The sequence below is a fragment of the Staurois parvus genome, unplaced genomic scaffold, assembly GCF_062004578.1.
Source record: "Staurois parvus isolate SC_StPar_1 unplaced genomic scaffold, SC_StPar_1.0 ptg000472l, whole genome shotgun sequence".
Lineage (NCBI taxonomy): Eukaryota > Metazoa > Chordata > Amphibia > Anura > Ranidae > Staurois > Staurois parvus.
In genome coordinates this window covers 3,040,395-3,060,000 of record NW_028318268.1, presented here as the reverse complement: position 1 = coordinate 3,060,000, position 19,606 = coordinate 3,040,395, and the positions used below count along the sequence as shown (strand labels likewise).

At 40.9% G+C, this 19,606-nt stretch overlaps 1 protein-coding gene across 3 annotated transcripts in view; it reads left to right on the top strand.

Moving 5' to 3' along the window:
• Positions 1-19,606, top strand: part of LOC149452452 (lamin-B3-like) — an 81,896-nt gene that overhangs the window by 30,071 nt on the left and 32,219 nt on the right. For all 3 annotated transcript variants that reach the window (XM_089689399.1, XM_089689398.1, XM_089689397.1), the window contains exons 5-7: positions 15,511-15,636; positions 16,638-16,858; positions 19,314-19,542. In XM_089689399.1, coding sequence (XP_089545525.1) covers positions 15,511-15,636; positions 16,638-16,858; positions 19,314-19,542 — 576 coding nt within the window. The remainder of the gene's footprint in view (positions 1-15,510; positions 15,637-16,637; positions 16,859-19,313; positions 19,543-19,606) is intronic.

Here is a 19,606-nt window from a genome sequence, read left to right as displayed (position 1 = left end):
TTGACAGGTACCCGCTTCCTCTTCCGTGGAGGTGTCCTCCCTTTAGTGCAGGAACCTGGCTGTGACAGTCGGGTGCTCACTGCGCATGCGTGAGAAGCGCTGAGCTTTGTGAATGGCCCGGCATCTTCTGGGACACATAACAGGTCCCAGAAGACGCCTGGCCATTCACAAAGCGCAGCGCTTCTCGCGCATGCGCAGTGAGCACCCGACTGTCACGGCCGGGTTCCCACACTAAAGATGCCGGCGGGGGAAGAATAAGATAAGGTCCTGCTGCAGGGAAGAGCTGAGCGACTGGCCCGGTATTCTGACACGGTGTCGGTGATAAATACCGGACTGGCCGCTCTATATTCACTCCATAAGACGCACGGACATTTTCCCCCCTTTTTGGGGGGAAAAAGTGCGTCTTATGGAGCAAAAAATACAGTAAATTTAGCTGGATCAACAGAAAGTGAGCATTTTAGAGAGGGAAGCAGCTAGCACAGAGTTGGTGACAAGCCAAAAAATAAAGGGAATAGGTGCAGCGCTTGAATAAAGTGCATATGAAATATAAATATCAGTTAAAATAAATTCACATATAAATAATTACAGCATATGAGAGTGATATAACCAACCTAAAACATTTTAAGAGATCTAAATTACCACCACAAAGTGGTCTGTGGTAGTACCTGGAAAGATGAGCGATCTGCGGAGGTTGTAATATGCTTTGGCGCAATTACATACTATCTTCTGGTGAGTGCATAGTGGTGGTGGATTCAATCAAGGAGATTTCACCGTTTTGACTGTCTACACGGATGAATTATGTATGAAGAGTCTCTTTATTTATTTTTTTTTATTTTTTTTTTGGACTGAGCACTTTGTTTTAACACTGTTTTATTCACTTTGTGTTGGTAATTTATACATCTTAAATTTTTGTTAGGTTGGTTATTTAGCTGAGTGCATTTCCAGATCTACTTTAGATGTGATCTGTTTGCTCACATAAATATGGAGTTCAAGGCCTACTGGCTGACTGGATATAAATGTAATGCATTGTTTAGGTAAGGCCTCAGACTATGTAGATACAGCATTAGATAAAAAAAAAACAATTTGCCTACATCAAAGGAAAGGTGTGTCAGTGTCCAGATGAACCAGTGCTGATCCAACACAATATTTCCAACATTCCTGTTCGGGAGGAGCTGATTCCTAGGTCGACACCTCTCTATTTAGGAATGGATTGAAATTTAGCCGGTCCTGCTGAACCAGACAAATTTTGATCCATCTACAGTATGGCTAGCTTAAGGAATGTGAAATGTTCAATGATGTCAAATTTGTGGAGAAGGAAAGGGAAGCTTTTCTTTTATCGGTACAATAGTAAAAATGGTTCTGTGTTTTTGGCCCTGTCTACCTGGAAGGCATGTATTCAATACCAATTAACTATTTATACTTAAAATGATCCTTTTACATACACTTTTTTTTTTTAAACAAACCTGTTATACTTGCCTGCTCTGTGTATTGGTTTTTGCATCGAACAGCCCTGATCCTCCTGTTTTCGGGTCCCCGGCTGGTGCTCCTGGCTTCTGCCCCTGCTGAGTGCCCCCATAGCAATCAGCCTCCACTCGTGCAGGCTTGCCCCCAAGCCATGCTCTGTGTGTCCATTGACACACAGAGCACAGCTTGGCCGCCAAGGGGAAAAGGCATTACTTTTTGAATTCTCATATTGTCTTCATTATAAGATTTGAACACAGCTTAGAGATGTAAAGCTGAACTCCTGACAAATGAATACAAAAATTTTAATTCATATATGGGATCTTTTTTACCTGCTTTGTATATTTGTCTATACAGTCCTGTGTTGTACTTAGGAAGTCTTCAGGATGTGACTGGACAGTGAAGGAGAAGAGCAGACTGATAAGGTCCTCTTATATTCACTCTGGTCTGTCAACATGTTCCTCTCTAGCAGATGAGCAGTTCAGCACATTAGCATCTTTTTGATTTGTGTCACCCTCTCCCAGTCTGATCCCTGCTGTACAGGAGATTACAAGACAGCAATTGCCTTTAATCCACCAATTAAATGCCTTTTAATCCTTTCGCTGCCAGGTCCTGACTGGGGAGGTTTACACACAATCGGGTAGCTGTAGCCCGCAGGATTGTGTATAGTACTGACAGGCAGACGCCTGCCAGGTGGAAGCATTCGGGCGGCAGCGCTGCCACCTGATTACTTCCACAGCACACACCTTGCCATGTATTCTGGGCTCCGCTTGCCCATCTGTGTGCCTGGGGCTGACATGGCGGGTGCTGACGGGTAGAGGAGAAAGAGGAGAATGGACACATGTCTGCTCTCCTCCCCTTCTTGTATGCTGTGACCTGGAAAGCGATGTGTATTACTTCACTTCTGGGTCACTCTGTCACTTTTCCTAGCTAAAATAGCTATGGAGGAATGTATTGCAATGCGACCTGCATTGCAATACATTCAGTGGATCCCAGAGGAGACATGCAAAGGAAAGGTTAAGCAAAAAAAAAAAAAAAAATGTTTTGCAATATTCAAAAAAAAAAAAAGTTACACCCAAGCACATGGCATCATTCTCCACTAGCCTTGGAGTTCCAAAACAGTAGGGGACTGCTCCACATACAGTACATTCATGAAGTATTCAGAGCCCCAATATGTGCCTACAGTCGTTTTAAATTCCTGTTTTCTTCCTCATTAATCTACACTCGCCCCAAAGTTAAAACAGAATTTTAGAAATGCTTGCAAATTTATGAAAGAGAAACTGAAATATCACATTGCCATAAATATTGCAACTCTTTGTAACGACACTAAAATTTTGGCTCAGGTGCCTCCCATTTCTCTTGATTGTTGCTGAGATGTTTCTACGTCTTGATTGGAATCCACCTGTGGTAAATTAAATTGATTGGACATGATTTGCAAAGGCACACACCTCTCTATAAAAGGCCTCAAGCTGACCGTGCATATTGTATCAAAGCTATGAGGTTAAAACTGCCTGCAGAGCTCAGACAGGATTATTGCAAGACACAGATCTGGCTACAAAAGAAATTCTGCACTGAAAGCTCCCAAGAGCACAGTGGCTTCCATAATTCTTAAATGGAAGAAGTTTAGCACAACCGGGACTTTTCCAAGAGCTGGCCAAACTGAGCAACTGGCGTTCGTAAGAGAGGTGACCAAGAACCTGATGGTCACTCTGAGCTCTAGAGATCCTGTGTGAAGATGGGACAAAGTTTGAGAAGGACAACCATCCCTTCAACCCTCCACCGATCTGGGCTTTATGGCAGAGTGGCTAGGTGAAAGCCTATCCTTAGTGCAAAACACATGAAAAACCCAATGACATCCCAATAGTGAAGCATGTTGGTGGCAGCATCATGCTTTGGGGGTGTTTTTCAGCAGCAGGGTCTGGGAGACTGGTCAGGGTCGAGGGAACGCTAAACGGAACAAAGTACAGAGATTTCCTCAATGAAAACCTGTTCTATAGTGCTCAGGACCACAGACTGGGCCAAAGGTTCACTTTTCAACATGACAACAATCCTAAGCACACAGCCCACACAACACAGGAGTGGCTTAGGGACAGCTGTGTGCTAGAGTGGCCCAGCCAGAGCCCTAGTTTGAACCCCTTTTGAACATCTCTGGAGAGACCTAAAAATGGCTGTCCAATGACTGCTCCCATCCAACCCGAATGAGCTTTAGAGGATGTGCAAAGAAGAATGGTAGAGGATCCCCCAATCCAGGTGTGCAAAGCTTGTCGTGTCAAAAGACACAAGGCTGTAATTGCTGCCAAAGGTGCTCAACAAAGTACTGTGTAAAAGGTCTGAACACTTGTATATGTGATACTTCAATTTTTTCTTTGTAGCCTCCCTGCCAGTATTCCTGAGTGTAGCTCGGGGTAAAGTTTCAGTACCAGAAGCGGTAACCCCGAGCTACACTCAGGCTTTCCATGCAGCGCTACACCGGGATCTGTTCTTCTCTTACCTTGTCCTGCACTCCCGTGATGTGTCCCCTGTAATGTCCTCCGGCCGATGCCGGCATCTGTCTTCTGGGTTCCGTTCCCTGCGACGTCGGGACATACGGGGGACGGAACGGTGGGAAATTTTGAAAATGACAAAAAGTGACATTCACTAAAATCACATAGTAAAACATTACTGTATCAAACCATTTCACATACATTTTGTCCCGAGTGCTTTGTCCTGTGCCCTGCCTACATTTTGACTGTTCTTTCTGACTGGAAACTGAGAAACGTCCATGGCGTCCAAAAAGCGTCCCTTTAGTTCAAAATCGGTTTTAGACCAGCTAGAGGAGCGATAGTAAGTAAATTAAAACCACTTGCAGAATTGAGTGATAATAATTTGTGGGGAAATTCGTCATCAGACACTGAAAACGATTTTGCGACTTTGCTCAGTGATGTGCCAATTTATTTCAAATTTCAGTGTTTTTGGTTTGATTATATTATTGAATTAAATTTATTATATTTTTTATGATTATTTATTAAATTATAATTTATGTTTTCGTGTTTCAAATTTTAACATACCCAGGATGTTTACTAGACTCCTTGTTCGGACAGATTTCAGTGAGTTATTCCTAAAAATTAGAGGCCTACAATAAAAAAAAAAATACATATATCCATGCAAAAAAAAAGTACCGCTTTGAGCACAGAAATATGAATATAATCAGACCGCTAGGGAGGTTAATAAATTCCGACCTTTCTAAAATTCTATTTTCACTTTATCATTATGGGATAATATATTAATTTTAAACAAGTGTAGTATCAGGCTGCCACATAACATGGAAAAAAGTGAAGGGGGTCTGAATACTTTAAGAATGCTCTATATGTAGTTAGGGGAATTATTGCCAGACAGTAAGGTGCAGTAACAATCGGTTTCACTAATAGGTCCCCTCTTAAGAAATGAGATGCATTAGAATCATTCCTGGGAGGATCCTTTGTGTATTATAGGCATGATTGGAAAAATAACATGAAAGCCCAATCTGACAAAATCAATGACTCAAGCAGTACACTACATTCTCATCGTTCATTGGACATCTTGGGCAGAGTATATCTGCTTTAAATATTTTTTTTCTCTTTAAAACCCTGCCTGATGCCTCTTACTGTATGCAAAAGGCTCAGTGGTATTTTGTTTCTTCTTTTCTTAGTTAGTAATCCTCCCTGAATATTGTTGAAACCACCACATATCTGACTACAAAACACAGGCCTTGCCTTCCATAACTTGCATACATATTACCTCTCAGCCCAAATGGATAACACCTGCCACTGACTTTGCCTGTCCAAAGATAATGCCTGTATGACGATTCAGGCAGCAATTGTTTCTTCCTCCAAATTCCTTCATAATGTACCACAAATATTGAATCCTCTTTAAAAATAATTCAATATGTAGTAAAAACCTTCTTTACTGAAAACTGGTCAACCACTCCTAGTAGGACTATTTTGGCTAAACTCCTGCTTTCCAGAATTTCTCACACTTCCACATATACCTAGCTGGACTTCTTGGAATCCAATATCTACACTAAATATTTTGCCTCTGGTGAAATATAGCCAAACTATAATTCTCCTATGTATCTCAGAGTGCACTCTTGTGGCCTGTTTTCAGCTGACAACTGGCTTAAAGCCTGCTGTCATCACTCAGCTGGTCCAGGTCAAGATCCACCCAGATGCCTGGACCAGCAGCTGGCTCAGCATCCCGGCGAGTAGCTGATAGCCTGAACCAGCCGCTCCCGCCCCCTTCACAATCTGGCTATCCAGTGAGCGCTGGAGGGACAGAGCAGAGCACCCTGTGACTGTTCTCTCGCTCTGGGAGGACGGTAAATGACTTCCTCCCATTCTAACCGCGCATGCGCGGCGATCGGCGGTGCACTGTGTCCCTCAGACACAGATCACAGAAAGAGCCAAAGATGTTGGCTCGGTCATGTGATCAGCTGTGTCCAATCACAGCTGATCACATGTAAACAGGGAAATGCCGGTTATCGGCATTTCTCTCCCCACGAGCTGTCACGCTGACAGCTCGTGAGGAGAGGAGAGCCGGTAATCGGCATTCCTTGGAGGGGACATGTACACAGATCATCAGAGCACTGATTATCTGTGTAGCCGCAGCAGCGCCATGTCAGTGTACAGCAGTGCTCATCCATGCCACCTGCCAGTGCCACATCAATGCCACATATCGGTGCCCATCTGAGCTGCCTTTCAGTGTCACCCATCAGTGCTACCAATCAGGGTCGCCTATCGGTGCCATGTGAGTGCTGCCTTTCAGTTCCCATCAGTGATGCCTTTCACTGTCCATCAGTGTCCATCAGTGCAGCCTCATTAGTGCACATCAGTGAAGGAGAAAAATCACTTATTTACAAAATTTTATAACAAAAACTAAAACTTTTTTATTTCAAAATTTTCAGTGGTTTTTGGTTTAAGAAAAAATAAAAAAACCCAGAGGTGATTAAACACCACCAAAATAAAGCTCTATCTGTCTCAAAAAAATGATAAAAATTTCATATGGGTACAGTGTTCTATGACCGCGCAATTGTCATTCAAAGTGCAACAGCGCTGAAAGCTGGAAATTGGCCTGTACAGGAAGGGGGTATAAGTGCCCTTTAGGCTAGTGGTTAAAAACGCACTACTAAAGATGATAAAGCCAATGAGAAATGGCACAACCAACTTACCCAGCTAAAAAAGTAAGAATCTTGCCCTCCGGAAGTTTAACTGACGTGTGCCGTCATGCAATGCTGTTCATAAATGAAGTTTTTATGTCAGTTTTTTTCCCAAAAATAGTGTTTTTCTTTTGGTGGTATTTGATCACCTCCTGGGTTTTTTTGTTTTTTTGTTTTTGTTTTGCTATAAACAAACAAAAGACCAAAGATGTTGGAAAATAATATTTTCTCATTTGTTATAAAAAAAAAATATCCAATAAACGAATTTTGTCATAAATTCAGTCCAAAATGTATTTTACTACATGTCTTTGGGGGAAAAAAAATCCTGATAAGTGTATATTAATTGATTTAGGTGAACGTTTATAGCGTCTACAACTATGGCATAAATACTGGAAGTTACACAGCTTTTACTTTGACTGCCTGTCACATTTTCTTGAGGTGCTAAAATGCCAGGGCAGTAAAAACACCCCCAAATGACCCTTTTTCGGAAAGTAGACACCCTAAGCTATGCAGAGAGGCATGTTGAGCCAATGGAAGACTTATTTGTTTTTTTTGTTTTTTCTACAAGTTTTTCTAAAATGGCAAAAATGGTTTTGTGTTTTTTTTTGTCTTTTTTTTTAAATGGTATATTGCTAACACATGGGTATATTTGGAATTCCACTCCATAATATATTCTACTACTTCTCCTGAGTATGGGGACACCACATGTGAGACTTTTTTTGGCAGCTTAGCCGCAGACAGGAGCCCGCAATCCACTGACAGTAAATTCCTTATTCCACTTCCTCACTACCTATCACAGTTTCAGAGGCTCTGAAATTCCAGGATAGTTCAAAACTCCACAAATTACCCCTTTTTGGAAAGTAGACACTCCAGACTATTTTGCTGAGAGGCAGGTTGAGTCAGTATAATACTTTATTATAAATTGTAAATACTTGTAAATACTTTACAAGTTTTTGGAAAATTAACAAAAAAAAAAAAACTTTTTTGTTTTATACAAAGTTGTCACTTAAATGATGTATTCCTCAGACGTACAATGGGTATATGTGGAATTACACCCCACAATACATTCTTCCACTTCTACCGAGCATGTGGATACCACATGTGTGAGACTTTTTGGGAACCTTAAGAGACATGTTGAGTATTTTGCAGATCTCCTTTTTAATTTTTGTTTTTTTTCTTCATTTTCCAAAAACTTGTGGCAACAAACGAGATCTGCAAAATACTCCCATGCTTCTTATCTAATTTCTTGGGGTGTCTACTTTCCAAAAAAGGGTTTTGTACTATTCTGGCATTTCAGGGTCTCCGCAACTGTAGTCGGGAAGTGTAATGAGGAAATAAAGTCCTTTAAAAGCCTGAAGGTGCTTATTTGATTTTGGGGTCCCATATGCGGCTAGACTGCCAAAAAGTCTCACATGTGGTATCACCATACCCAGGAGAAGTAGCAGAAGGTATTTTGGGGAGTAATTCCACATGTACCCATGGCATTTGTGAGCAATATATTATTTAAGTGACAACTTTGTGTGTAAACAAAAAAAAATAATAATTTTCCAGAAACTTGTGGTAATAAATAAATTCTTCTATTGACTCAAAATTCCTCCCAGCAAATAGTTTGGAGTGTTTACTTTCCAAAAAGGGGTCTTGGGGGGTGTTTATCTTCGCAGCATTAGAAGTTTATGCAACACATCACTCACTCTTCTAACCACTTTAAGACCAAGCCTTTTCTGATGCTTTTTGTTCACATGAAAAAAAAACAGTATATTTTGCTAGAACGTTAATTTCAACCCCCAAACATATATTTTTAAAACAGATGCCTTAGTGAATAAAATGGTGGGTGTTGCAATTTTTTATATTACATAGTGCTTGCGCAGTGATTTTTCAAACACAATTTTTTTTGGAAACAATACACTTTTTTTTTTTATTTTAATGCACAAAAACACAATATATTGGCCAATTGATTGGTAAGATATAAAGGTGATGGCATGCAAAGTATATGGATACCAAACATGACATGCTGTAAAACTGCGAACCCCTTTGTGCAACAGCGACAAACTACATACATTTGTAATATCCATAGGCGATTGCTTTAAAAGCCTTTACAGGTTACCATTTTATATTTACACAGGAGGTCTAGTGCTAGAAATCTCACGTTCGCTGCAATGCCTCACATGCGTGGTGCAACTGCTGTTTACATACCGACGCAGGGCCAGTGCTTGCTTATGCCATTGCGTGGGGATGAGGGTGCTTTTAGTTTTATGGGGTTTTGTTTTTTGTTTAAGATCACTTTTACTGTTCTCACCACAGGGAGTGGAAATATCCCTTATGATAGCAATAAGCAGTGACAGGTATTCATTTTTGAGAAATCTGGTGTTCATTAGACTCCTAGATATTGGTGTGATCAGATGATTTCCCAATTTAAAAATGGCGCTGTTTATATCCGGCGAAACTGAAGTGATGAAATGCTTGTAGCTTCTGGTTTATTAAACTATAGAGATGATTGGCGCCATTCCGGTCTCTAATCAGCTCTATGGTCAGCTGGCGGAAACGCCTGCTGCATTCTCAGGTTCCATAATGGCACAGGACTGCCTGAGAAAGCCGTGGCAGGAGGGGAGGGGGGGCGGGGGCAGGCCATCTCCTCCCGCTGCTTGTTCTTGCCAAGCAACATCCTGGTATAACCACTCAAACTCCACTGATATACCCAACAAGGACCAGCGACATACTGGTACGTGGGTTTTTTTTTTTTTGTTTTTTTGTTTTTTTTTTTTTTTTTTTTTATGCAGCCTGTGAGCTGAATGGGGGGGAAAAAAGAAATTAAATCTCTTCCAGAAAAAGTTGTGGTATGCCACCCACTTCTGATGTTGGGCATACACAAAATGTTTTTTTTTGTTGTTTTTTTTTTTCCTTCAGCCCGTGGGCCGAATGCAAAACAAGAACCTTACAGATTCCTCTATTCACATGGATCGATGTGGATGAAGAAATCTCTGCCTAAAAATATATGCTGATGCATAGGTGTGATCCACCCCAGGCCCCCATGCTTGGGCATAATATGGTCTTTTTTTAACTGTGGATGAAAAATCTCATCCAACAACACTGCACAAACTGATGTATATTCTGAGACCCTGTTGCTGTCAGAATAAACAGGTTGGTGCTGCAGCTGAATGGCATTCCTGCAAAGAAAAGAACAATGGTTACCAATAAAACAGTAACTCAATAAAACAGAAGACGCCTATGTGAAGCCAAGCTATCTGCAAGAAACCCCCGCAAAGTCCCATTGTTGAAAAAAAAGACGTGCTGAAGAGGTTACAATTTGCCAAAAAGCACATTGACTGGCCTAAAGAGAAATGGCGCAACATTTTGTAGACTGATGAAAGTAAGATTGTTCTTTTTGGGTCTAGTGGCTGGAGACCGTTTGTCAGATGACCCCCAAACACTGAATTCAAGCCACAGTACACTGTGAAGACAATGAAGCATGGTTGCGCAAGTATCATGATATGGGGATGTTTCTCATACTACGGTGTTGGGCCTATTTATCGCATACCAGGGATCATGGATCAGTTTGAATACATTGGAATACTTGAAGAGGTCATGCTGCCTTATGCTAAAGAGGAAATGACCTTGAAATGGGTGTTCCAACAAGACATCGACCCCAAACACACCAGTAAACGTGCAACATCTTGGTTCCAGACCAACAAGATTGACATTATGGAGTGGCCAGCCCAATCCCCGGATCTTAATCCAATAGAAAACCTGTGGGGTGACATCAAAAATGCAGTTTCTGAGGCAAAACCAAGAAATAGAGAAGAACTGTGGAATGTAGTCCAATCATCCTGGCCTGGAATACCTGTTCACAGATGCCAGAAGTTGGTTGACTCCATGCAACACAGATGTACAGCAGTTCTCAGAAACTGTGGTTATACAACTAAATATTAATTGATTCAAAGGAAAGCAATCTTCAAACATTTTTCAGTTTGAATTTGTAAAGAATACAAACACTGCTATTTTTTTGAACAGTCTAATCCAGCAATGGGCAAACTACGGCCCGGCGGACCTTTTAATCCGGCCCGCGGAGCGTGATACTGTCAGGATGATCTGTCCCCCTCGACGTATCTGCGCATGTGCCGGAGATCGCCGATCGGCTGCTAATCCCTGAAACTGGCACATGCGCAGATACGTCGAGGGGGACAGATCCTCATAGGAGACAGATTTTCATGCTACACCGGAACGGCGCGGGAACACGGCGAGAGGAACGCGCGGAGCAAAGGTAAGTGAATTGACACAGGGGGGGCTTGGGGACTTAATATGGGGGATGAATTAATATGGGGAATGAATTACTATGGGGGGGGGATGAATTACTATAGGGGGGATGAATTACTATATGGGGGATTAATTACTATGCTTACTATGGGGGAATATTACTATACTTACTATGGATGACACATACACATCATTCATCTACTCTTGGTCCGGCCCCCGGGTCCAATATATGAACCCATTGCGGCCCTCAAGTCAAAAAGTTTGCCCACCCCTGGTCTAATCACTTTTCAAATTCAGGAACAACACAAATTTGATCTATTTTTCTTCATATTTTGAATAGAATGTGTAGTGTTCCCAATGCATTTGTGTGTATGGAAATAAAAGCTATTAGAAGGATTTTGAGCTTTATTCACTTTCTTCAACACACTATTATTTTGAACACAACTGAATGTGCCCTAGACTGTGCCATGCTGTACCCTATACTAATAGTCCACTAGTGTATGGTAGGAACTGAAGCAGTCCTTGAGGCAGAAACCAGGTTGGCCAGGACAGGAGGGACAAAAAAAGCGGGTGTCATGCCTAATTCCGTGTCTACTACAGACTCATCTTTTTTGGGGTGACTTTTTGGGTTGGGGTACCAGGAATGGCATCAGGAAAATGCCTCTCATGCAGCCAGCTCACTGCTTCTGGGTGGGGGTTTGGGCCACAGCACCTTCTGGATACAAAAGGGCTGTGATGATCTCTTCCTGGAATTTTAGGAAGGATCCACTTCATCGAGTTGCTTTGTGAAGCAAAAAAGAGTTGTACAGAGCAAATTTAAATAAATATACAGACAATTTTTTGGGAAGCTAAATATGGCTTTATCATCTGGTCGTTGAAGTCCAGCCTTCCCATGTTAAGGTTATAGACGTGGACACAGAGAGGCTTCTCAACAACACCAGCTGCCGTGGAAATGGTCGTATCTGCGTGAACAGGACGAAAACATCCCGCTTGTCCTTCCATTTCACTGCGAGAAATTCATCATTTTTCAAGCAGGCCTTGTATAAGTGGTACCCCATATGGAAAAAGGGTGACACCAAGCCACAGCTTCCCATGTAGTCTGGGCATCCGGGGGGCTCCACGTGACTATCTTTTCCCTTGTAAATCTGAAAATTAGAAACTACTAGAAAAAGACTAGTTGCGGACTCACCTGGAGTAGGGAATTTGTAAATGCTCAAGGATAATGATTCAAACAAAGGAGAAGGTGATCAATGGCCCATGAAAACTTTTGTTAACCCAGACAAAATTAAAAGTATAAAACAAAACACAAAAAATTGTACCAAACTCCACAGGTCAAGAAACCAGAAGTATGAACATATAGCTCACTGTGTAGCAGTGGGACTGTGGTGGGCATTCTGACACTGGGTGGGAACTGACTACCTGCCGCTGACATCCCCAGTGACACTAATACATTGATCAGTGCTAATAAAACTAGTACACTGACACTGTACTAATGACACTGGGCAGGAAGGGGTTAACTTTTGGGTGCTGAAAGGGTTAACTGTGTGCTGTATGTGTTTTACCTTGGAGACATGCTGTGCAGAGAAATACAAAGCAGCATGTCCTTGTTGGCAGGAGAGAGACCTATTTTATTTACACACAGGTCTCTCCCCTGTCAGTTTTGCATGGCAATCGTTGGGTGCCGGTGGGGAATCTCTGGACGGGACCCGGTGATTGACATGCTTAGCCGCCAATGTCCGCACAGGACATTTTTATCAGTTTCCTCCTCTCTTATCTCTTCCATTAGATGATTTTCTAAACGCCTCCCATTTTTCCCAAAATCTCATCATTTTATCCTCTAGCATATGGCGGAGTTCTTCCACCTTATACACGTAATCTACTCTGCTTATCCAGTCTTTCACTTTCGGTACTTCTTGTTCTTGAAAAAGTTTAGGTATAAGTCTCTTTGCCGCATTTATCGTATGAAATGTCACCATATGTTTATATTTTTCTACCGTGTTCTCTGTTTTGTGAAATAGACATGTGCCTGGATCTTTTGGGACACTAACTTCTTTAATCTCCTGTATTTGGTATACTGCATCTGCAGTAAGAATTTTATAAATTCGAGAAGTACCCTGTTTTTTTGTATCCCTCTTCTACTGAACAATTGTTCAAATGGATTAAAATCTGCCACCATCCTAAGGGGTTTATGGAGCGTTACTAAAAAGTGTCTTAATTGAAGATATCACATTCATCTAAACTAAAGAATAACTCCTTATTTCTTAGCTCCTGAAAGGAGCAGATTTCATCCCCCTTCAATATATCTTTTAATTGTACGTTTCTTTTTTTTTTTGTCCATTTACCTGAAATAGTTTCTTTCCCTGGTGGGAAGGAATCTGAGGCTGCCAATGGCATCAATGTAGAGTTATACTCCCACCCCTTTTTGTTTGTGTATTATTATATCCCATACCCTAATTACATTCCATGCATATGTGCTCATACTCTGTGCCAACTTACTGTGCTTGGGCGGTAACCATACCATCTTATCCAACTGTGTCTTATTGTGTTTTCTATATCCACCCAAATTTTCTTTTATTGCATTATGTGTCCAATCAAAAATACATGCCAATATTACTGAGTAATAGTATCTCCTAAAATCTGGTGCATTTAATCCCCCACTCTCCTTATCTCTACACAATACTTCATAGTTTATTCTCAACCTTTTGTTCTTCCAGATAAACCTCAATATCAATTTTTTAACTATCTTAAAATAGGTTCCCAGACGTTGTATAGGTAACATATGAAATTTGTAGAGCATTTTCGGGAAAATAACCATTTTTACCAAATTTATTCGTCCTATCCAAGATATGGGTTCTACCGCTAATCTCCTTAGTTCCTCCTTAATTTCATTTTTAAATGAGACATAATTTATTGTATATAAATTTTTTTATGGAGGGGGTCAATTTTATTCCCAAATACTTTAATTCTCTTTCCCTCCCATGAAAAGGGAATTCTCTGTGTAGGGCATTATTTTCGACATTTAAAATCTCTGATTTAACCATATTAATTTTTAAATTTGATAGCTCTCCATAGTATTTCATAATGTTCATCAAATTAAGAGAATGTCAACCTAGGATTAACCACATAAAATAGCATGTCATCAGCATATGTTGCTACATTATGTTCAGTCTCTCCTATCCGAATTCCTCACACGTCTATACTCTTCCTTTATCATTGCTAAGAGGGGTTCCAAAGACAGAACAAACCGCAACGGCGAAAGCGGGCAACCTTGTCTTGTCCCATTATACAGCCTGAAAAACACCAATATTGAGCCATTGACTTTTACTGTTGCTGAGGGACGACTATATAGCTTTCCTATCCACTCTCTCATTTTAGGGCCAATTCCCAGCACTTCCAACGTTCCTAATTACTCCCAATATACTCCGTCAAAAGCTTTCTCTGCATCTACTGATATCGTCAGGACAGGGATTTTTCTTTATTACTTTTTTGAATGAGGAGTAGTGATCTCAATCCCTCCCTCCAGAGCACAAACCCCACCTGATCCAGGTGGATTCAGTCTGACATTAGGTCTTTCAACCTGTTTTCCAGTACCTCTGCGTATAATTTGGTATCTGTATTTAACAGAGAAATGCCTACAGCCACACCACCCTGAATGGGCCCGATCTCGTCCGACCCATTTTTATATCAGACTTGAAAGGAATATTACGTTATATCATTCTTTGCTACAAATTAACTTATGAGGTAGGCTATAAACCTCAACACTTTGAGAACATTTGGGACCTTTGTCCAAATCTCCTAACACTTCTGTTTCAAAACCTGGTGAACTGGAATCTGTATAAAATGTGTGATGCAATTCAATGTTTTGTGATGGCTTTATGTTTGGGTGCTGTACCAAGGAACAAAAGCCTTTTTTTGTATTTAGCAAGGAAGAACTGCTTTTAACACAAAAAAGCTTACTTTTTATTGAATTAATACCTGTTGCAATTGATGTTTATTTGCCTAGAGTTTAGTTTCTTTGATAGTATACATCTGTAATTCTACTCACAGTAGACATAATACAATAAAAGATTCCTGTTTGATTTACTTGACTTTCTTCCTCTCCCCACTGTCCACCTGTTCTTTTGTCTTAACTGTTTATGCCCACAATCTACTGATTTTCAAATAAAAAGTCCAGCTCGCCTCAAGTTTGTGTTTTAATTGTTAAATGAACAAGTACCATATTATAGCTGTATCAGGTGTGTAATCAGTCTCAGACATTTACAATTTGTGTAAAATAGTAAGGTCCCTTTTCCTCTTAGTGCCTGGTCATACCGGTACAATTTGGGAATTGAAATCGCATCTAATGAATGTGAATATCCATTTCTTAATATTTTGTAATTAGCTGTAGCGCGATTTCTAAAGTAGTTCTCGCATTACTTTTTTTGCAGTTTTGTTGCGATTTCACATACATAGAATGTAATGTAAACGGCACTGCAATTTGCAAGAAATCGTTGAAAATCTTTATAAGTATCTTTCTGAAGTTGTGCTGAAATTGCACACAAATTGCAATTTTAAATCGCAGCAGTGTGACTGGTGACTTAAAGTACATTGTGATATGTATAGTGATAGATGTTGTTGATTTCTCACAGTTGGAGAACGCACAGCTTGCAGCTGCCAAGAACAGTGATTATGCCAGTGCAACCAGGGAAGAGATCATGTCTACGAAAATCAGAATAGATACTTTGGCCTCACAGCTAAACCAGTGTCAAAAACAGGTACTGATTTCTCTTTCCTAAATAGAAATGTATTCATTGTACTTGGGGTTTTTTTTTTGTATGTGTTAGTATAGTGGGCACTTGCCAACCGCTCACAATACATTTTACTACAGGCGGGGGCGGCACATACAGGCAAAGTGACTTGCCTGTACCAACTCGGAGCGTGCAGCACTGACCACTGTGTCCACCAGACACAGCAGAATGCGAATCCCAGTACTCGGGACCTGCTGATCATGTTATCGCTGTACAATCACATGATCACAATGTCAACAAAGCTGTTAATCAATATGATTCTTAATATCTTTGTTTCCTTTACTAGTCCGCTGCTATCACATGGTATCTGGGCCAATCACAGCACCCTGTACCATGTGATTAGCTATACCCAATCACAAATCACTAGTATTCACAGCTGTCATGAGCTTAACCCACTCATGACAGTTCAAAGCATTGCTGGTAGAATGATCTTTGTTGTGCCAGCAATTAAAGTGTAAAAAAAAGTAAACACAGAAATTGCAGCATGTGAGAGATTTCGAAACTCACTGCAGCCCTTACTAGATAAAAAAAAATATATATATATGTGAATGAGAACAAGAGCATTTCTTTCTTTCCTGTTCTGCTGTGTCTGCCAGTCAATCACTGATCAATAGCGTAATGCTAGCCCAGCTCGTGTGCTGCGTAGATGAGAACAAAGGATGTCCAATCGGCTGCAGCCCAAACAATCCACTTTATTGAGCCAAGATAAATCCAATAGATACAGTGGGGGGACTGGCATGTAAATGCATTTCACGCTAAAGACAGCACTTATTCATTACCCCTAAGGAATAAGCGCTGTCTTTGGCATGAAACGCGTTTACCTGCCAGTCCCCCACTGTATTTCCACTGTCTGTATTGGTTTTATCTTGGTTCAATAAAGTGGATTGTTTGCAGTGCAGCCGATCGGACGTCCTTTGTTCTCATAAGTAACTGTTATTTATTTGCTAACGGAATAAAACTTTTGGTAGAACTCTGCACTAGAAAACAAAGTGAGAGAGCTTCAAGAGATGCTGGACCACACACACGATTTGCATCGGAGACAGATGTCTGAGAAAGACCGAGAAGTGGCTGAGATGAGGCACAAACTGCAAGAACAGTTGGAGGAATATGAGCAATTGCTGGATGTGAAGCTTGCATTAGACATGGAAATAAATGCCTACAGAAAAATGCTGGAAGGAGAAGAACAAAGGTGAGGAGATATACAGTACATATGTGTAACTTTTTGTGAGGACTATTATAAAGTAGGCAATGGTTTAGAGAGTGCAGTGTGTGCCAAGGTTTTAACTTTAAAGTTGAACGCCGGGTATGATCTTTATTGCATACTTACATTTGGTCCAATTTTTTATTTTTTTTCTCAGGGGTTGTAAACTCTGGCAAATTTTAATAATAAAAAGCCTTCCAAGGCATAATATGTTAGTATACATTGCATACTAGCACTTATGAAAAACTTGCATACTAGCACATATGACAGACTTGCCTTTTTAAAATTAAGCCCTCCAGTGGCACGCTGTCACCACTGACAGAGCTTCCATCTTTACCCGGTTTTCTATCGGGGTTCGCGGGATCCGGTCTTTCGAATGGCCGAGCTGCAATGACTTCACTCTTGCACATCTGCTCTGAAGTCATAGGTACGGCACAGAGCTCTGAAGGGACGGTATGAGTATGCCATCCCTTCAGAGTGCATGTGCCCGTGACCTCACCTGCTGCAGCAACAGTGAAACTTTCCTAAGCGGTGCACATTTAGGATAGATTTACTGTATTTACAGGTAGGCTGTATTATAGGCTTAGCTGTAGGTACAATTGAAGAAAAATTTAGTTTACTACCACTTTTTTTAATGCAAGGTGTTCTTGTGTGGCAACTAATAGGGAGACAGTTCTGCAGAATGACAATCCTGTTTTTTTTTTTCCTGTTATTTTTTTTTTACTTTGATAAAGAGGGTATACATACCCTGAAAATTGTTTTGTACTATATGGTACTTTTAGTAAATTGGTGTTCTGGTAGTTAAAGTGGTTGTAAAGCTTTCTTGTTTACCTGTACTGTGCAATAGTTTTTGCACAGAGAAACACTAATCCTCCTCTTTTCGGGTCCCTGTCCCTTCCCTCCTGCCGTACGTGCTCGCTCCCAAGCCAGCTCTGTATCTCCATAAGACATGCAGAGCGCAGTTTTGCCCCGCCCTCTGTTCCCATTGTGTCTCAGCCAGTGAGGAGAGAGAGACCCGGAAGAGCTGAGGCTCTCATGCACAGTGCTGGATTGTTATCAGGCTCAGGTTAGTATTAGAGGGGCTGAGGGGAGAGCTGCCCACTGAAGGTTTTTTAACTTCATTGAATGTATGAAGGTAAAAAAGCCTGCAGCCATTATAACAAGTTTAACCTTTCTACATTGGTGTGGAAATTTTTAAAAAAAAAACTGCTTGTCCAGGGGCTAAATCAGGGCCCCAATCTACTTGTCACTCATGACAATCTACTTGTCTTGATGAGAAAAAAACAAAACTTATTTAAATCCTGCTTTAAGTAATGTCTGGGGCTTTTAAAAACAAAAGGGGCACTGTACCCGGGGACTAGCAGGGAGGGGAGAGACCTTGCAGTGTAATCAGCACTGATTGGCTGCTTGTCAGGAAAGGGGGAGTGTCAGGCTGATCATTTATCCCTTTAACTGCCTGAGCAGTTTTTGCATTTTTTGCACAAGTTTTTAAAAAATCATTTAAGGCCTGAAGATTACACAACTCCAAAACATGATATTTTTTGAAATCGGAGACCCTAGAGAATAAAATAGCGATAGTTCCAATTTTTTATGTCCCTTGATATCACAAAGGTCTAGGAAACACAACATTTCAGTAAACAATACACTTAAGTTAATTTTAGGGTCCAAAAAGCAATAAATTTATCCTTTTTTTTTTTTTTGTAAAATATAAGATAAGGTTGCATTGAGTAAATAGATATCCAACATGTTGACTCTTAAATTTGCGCGTGCTCGTGAAATGGTAACAAATTTTAGTAACTGTATATTTTCTATAGGTGATGCTTTTAAAAAGCCCCTTTTATAGGTCATCAGTTTAGTGTTACAGAGGAAGTCTGGTGTTAGAATTATTGCTCTCATTCTGTCATGTCGTGGCAATATGAAACGTGTATCGCAATAGTTTTTTTTTTTTTTTTTTTTTCTATCACATAGGGGACAAAAAGGACCCTATGTGATGATTTTTAGTGACAGGTTCTCTTTTTTGAGACATCCAGGGTCTAAAAGACATTGCATGTCTCCCCTGTGCTTCGCTGAATGTAATGCAGTGCACATCGCAGGAAGCTGGCACCATAGTGGTCTGCGTGGAAGCAATCGGATGCAGTGCTGCCGCCTGAATGCTTCCACCTGACAGGTGAGCCCTGCTACTACATGTCCCGGGTGTCGGGCGATATGAACTGCACATCCCTGCTGCTAACACCTCCTCCCTATGGTCCTCAGGAACCTTGTCTGTTTTTGTTTTGGATCTTTCCTGCCTTTTAGGTTTTAATGACCATTGTCAATGGGATGGGAATCTGGAATTCTGCTGTTCCTACTGGAACAGGAGTTAGTCTTCCAATGGGGACAAACAATCCAGGTATAGCTGTCGTAGAGGAAATAAACTATTTAATTTTTTTGTCCTAAAATCTAGGCTGAATCTATCTCCAAGCCCTGCACAGAGGAGTACAGTCTCTCGAACCAGCTCAAGACACACAAGCCGTTTAGTACGAGGGAAAAAGAGGAAATTGGATGAAAGTGAAAGAACATCGAGCAGACCTGGGTATAAGATCATTCAGAATGCCAACGTTTCAGGACCCATATCTATAGAAGCTGTAGACCCTGACGGGATGTATGTGAGACTTTTGAACAATTCGGATCAGGTACTTTTCACATTTCATTTGACAGTCTAGATAATTCTGTTTTCATTAACAAAGATGTCACAAA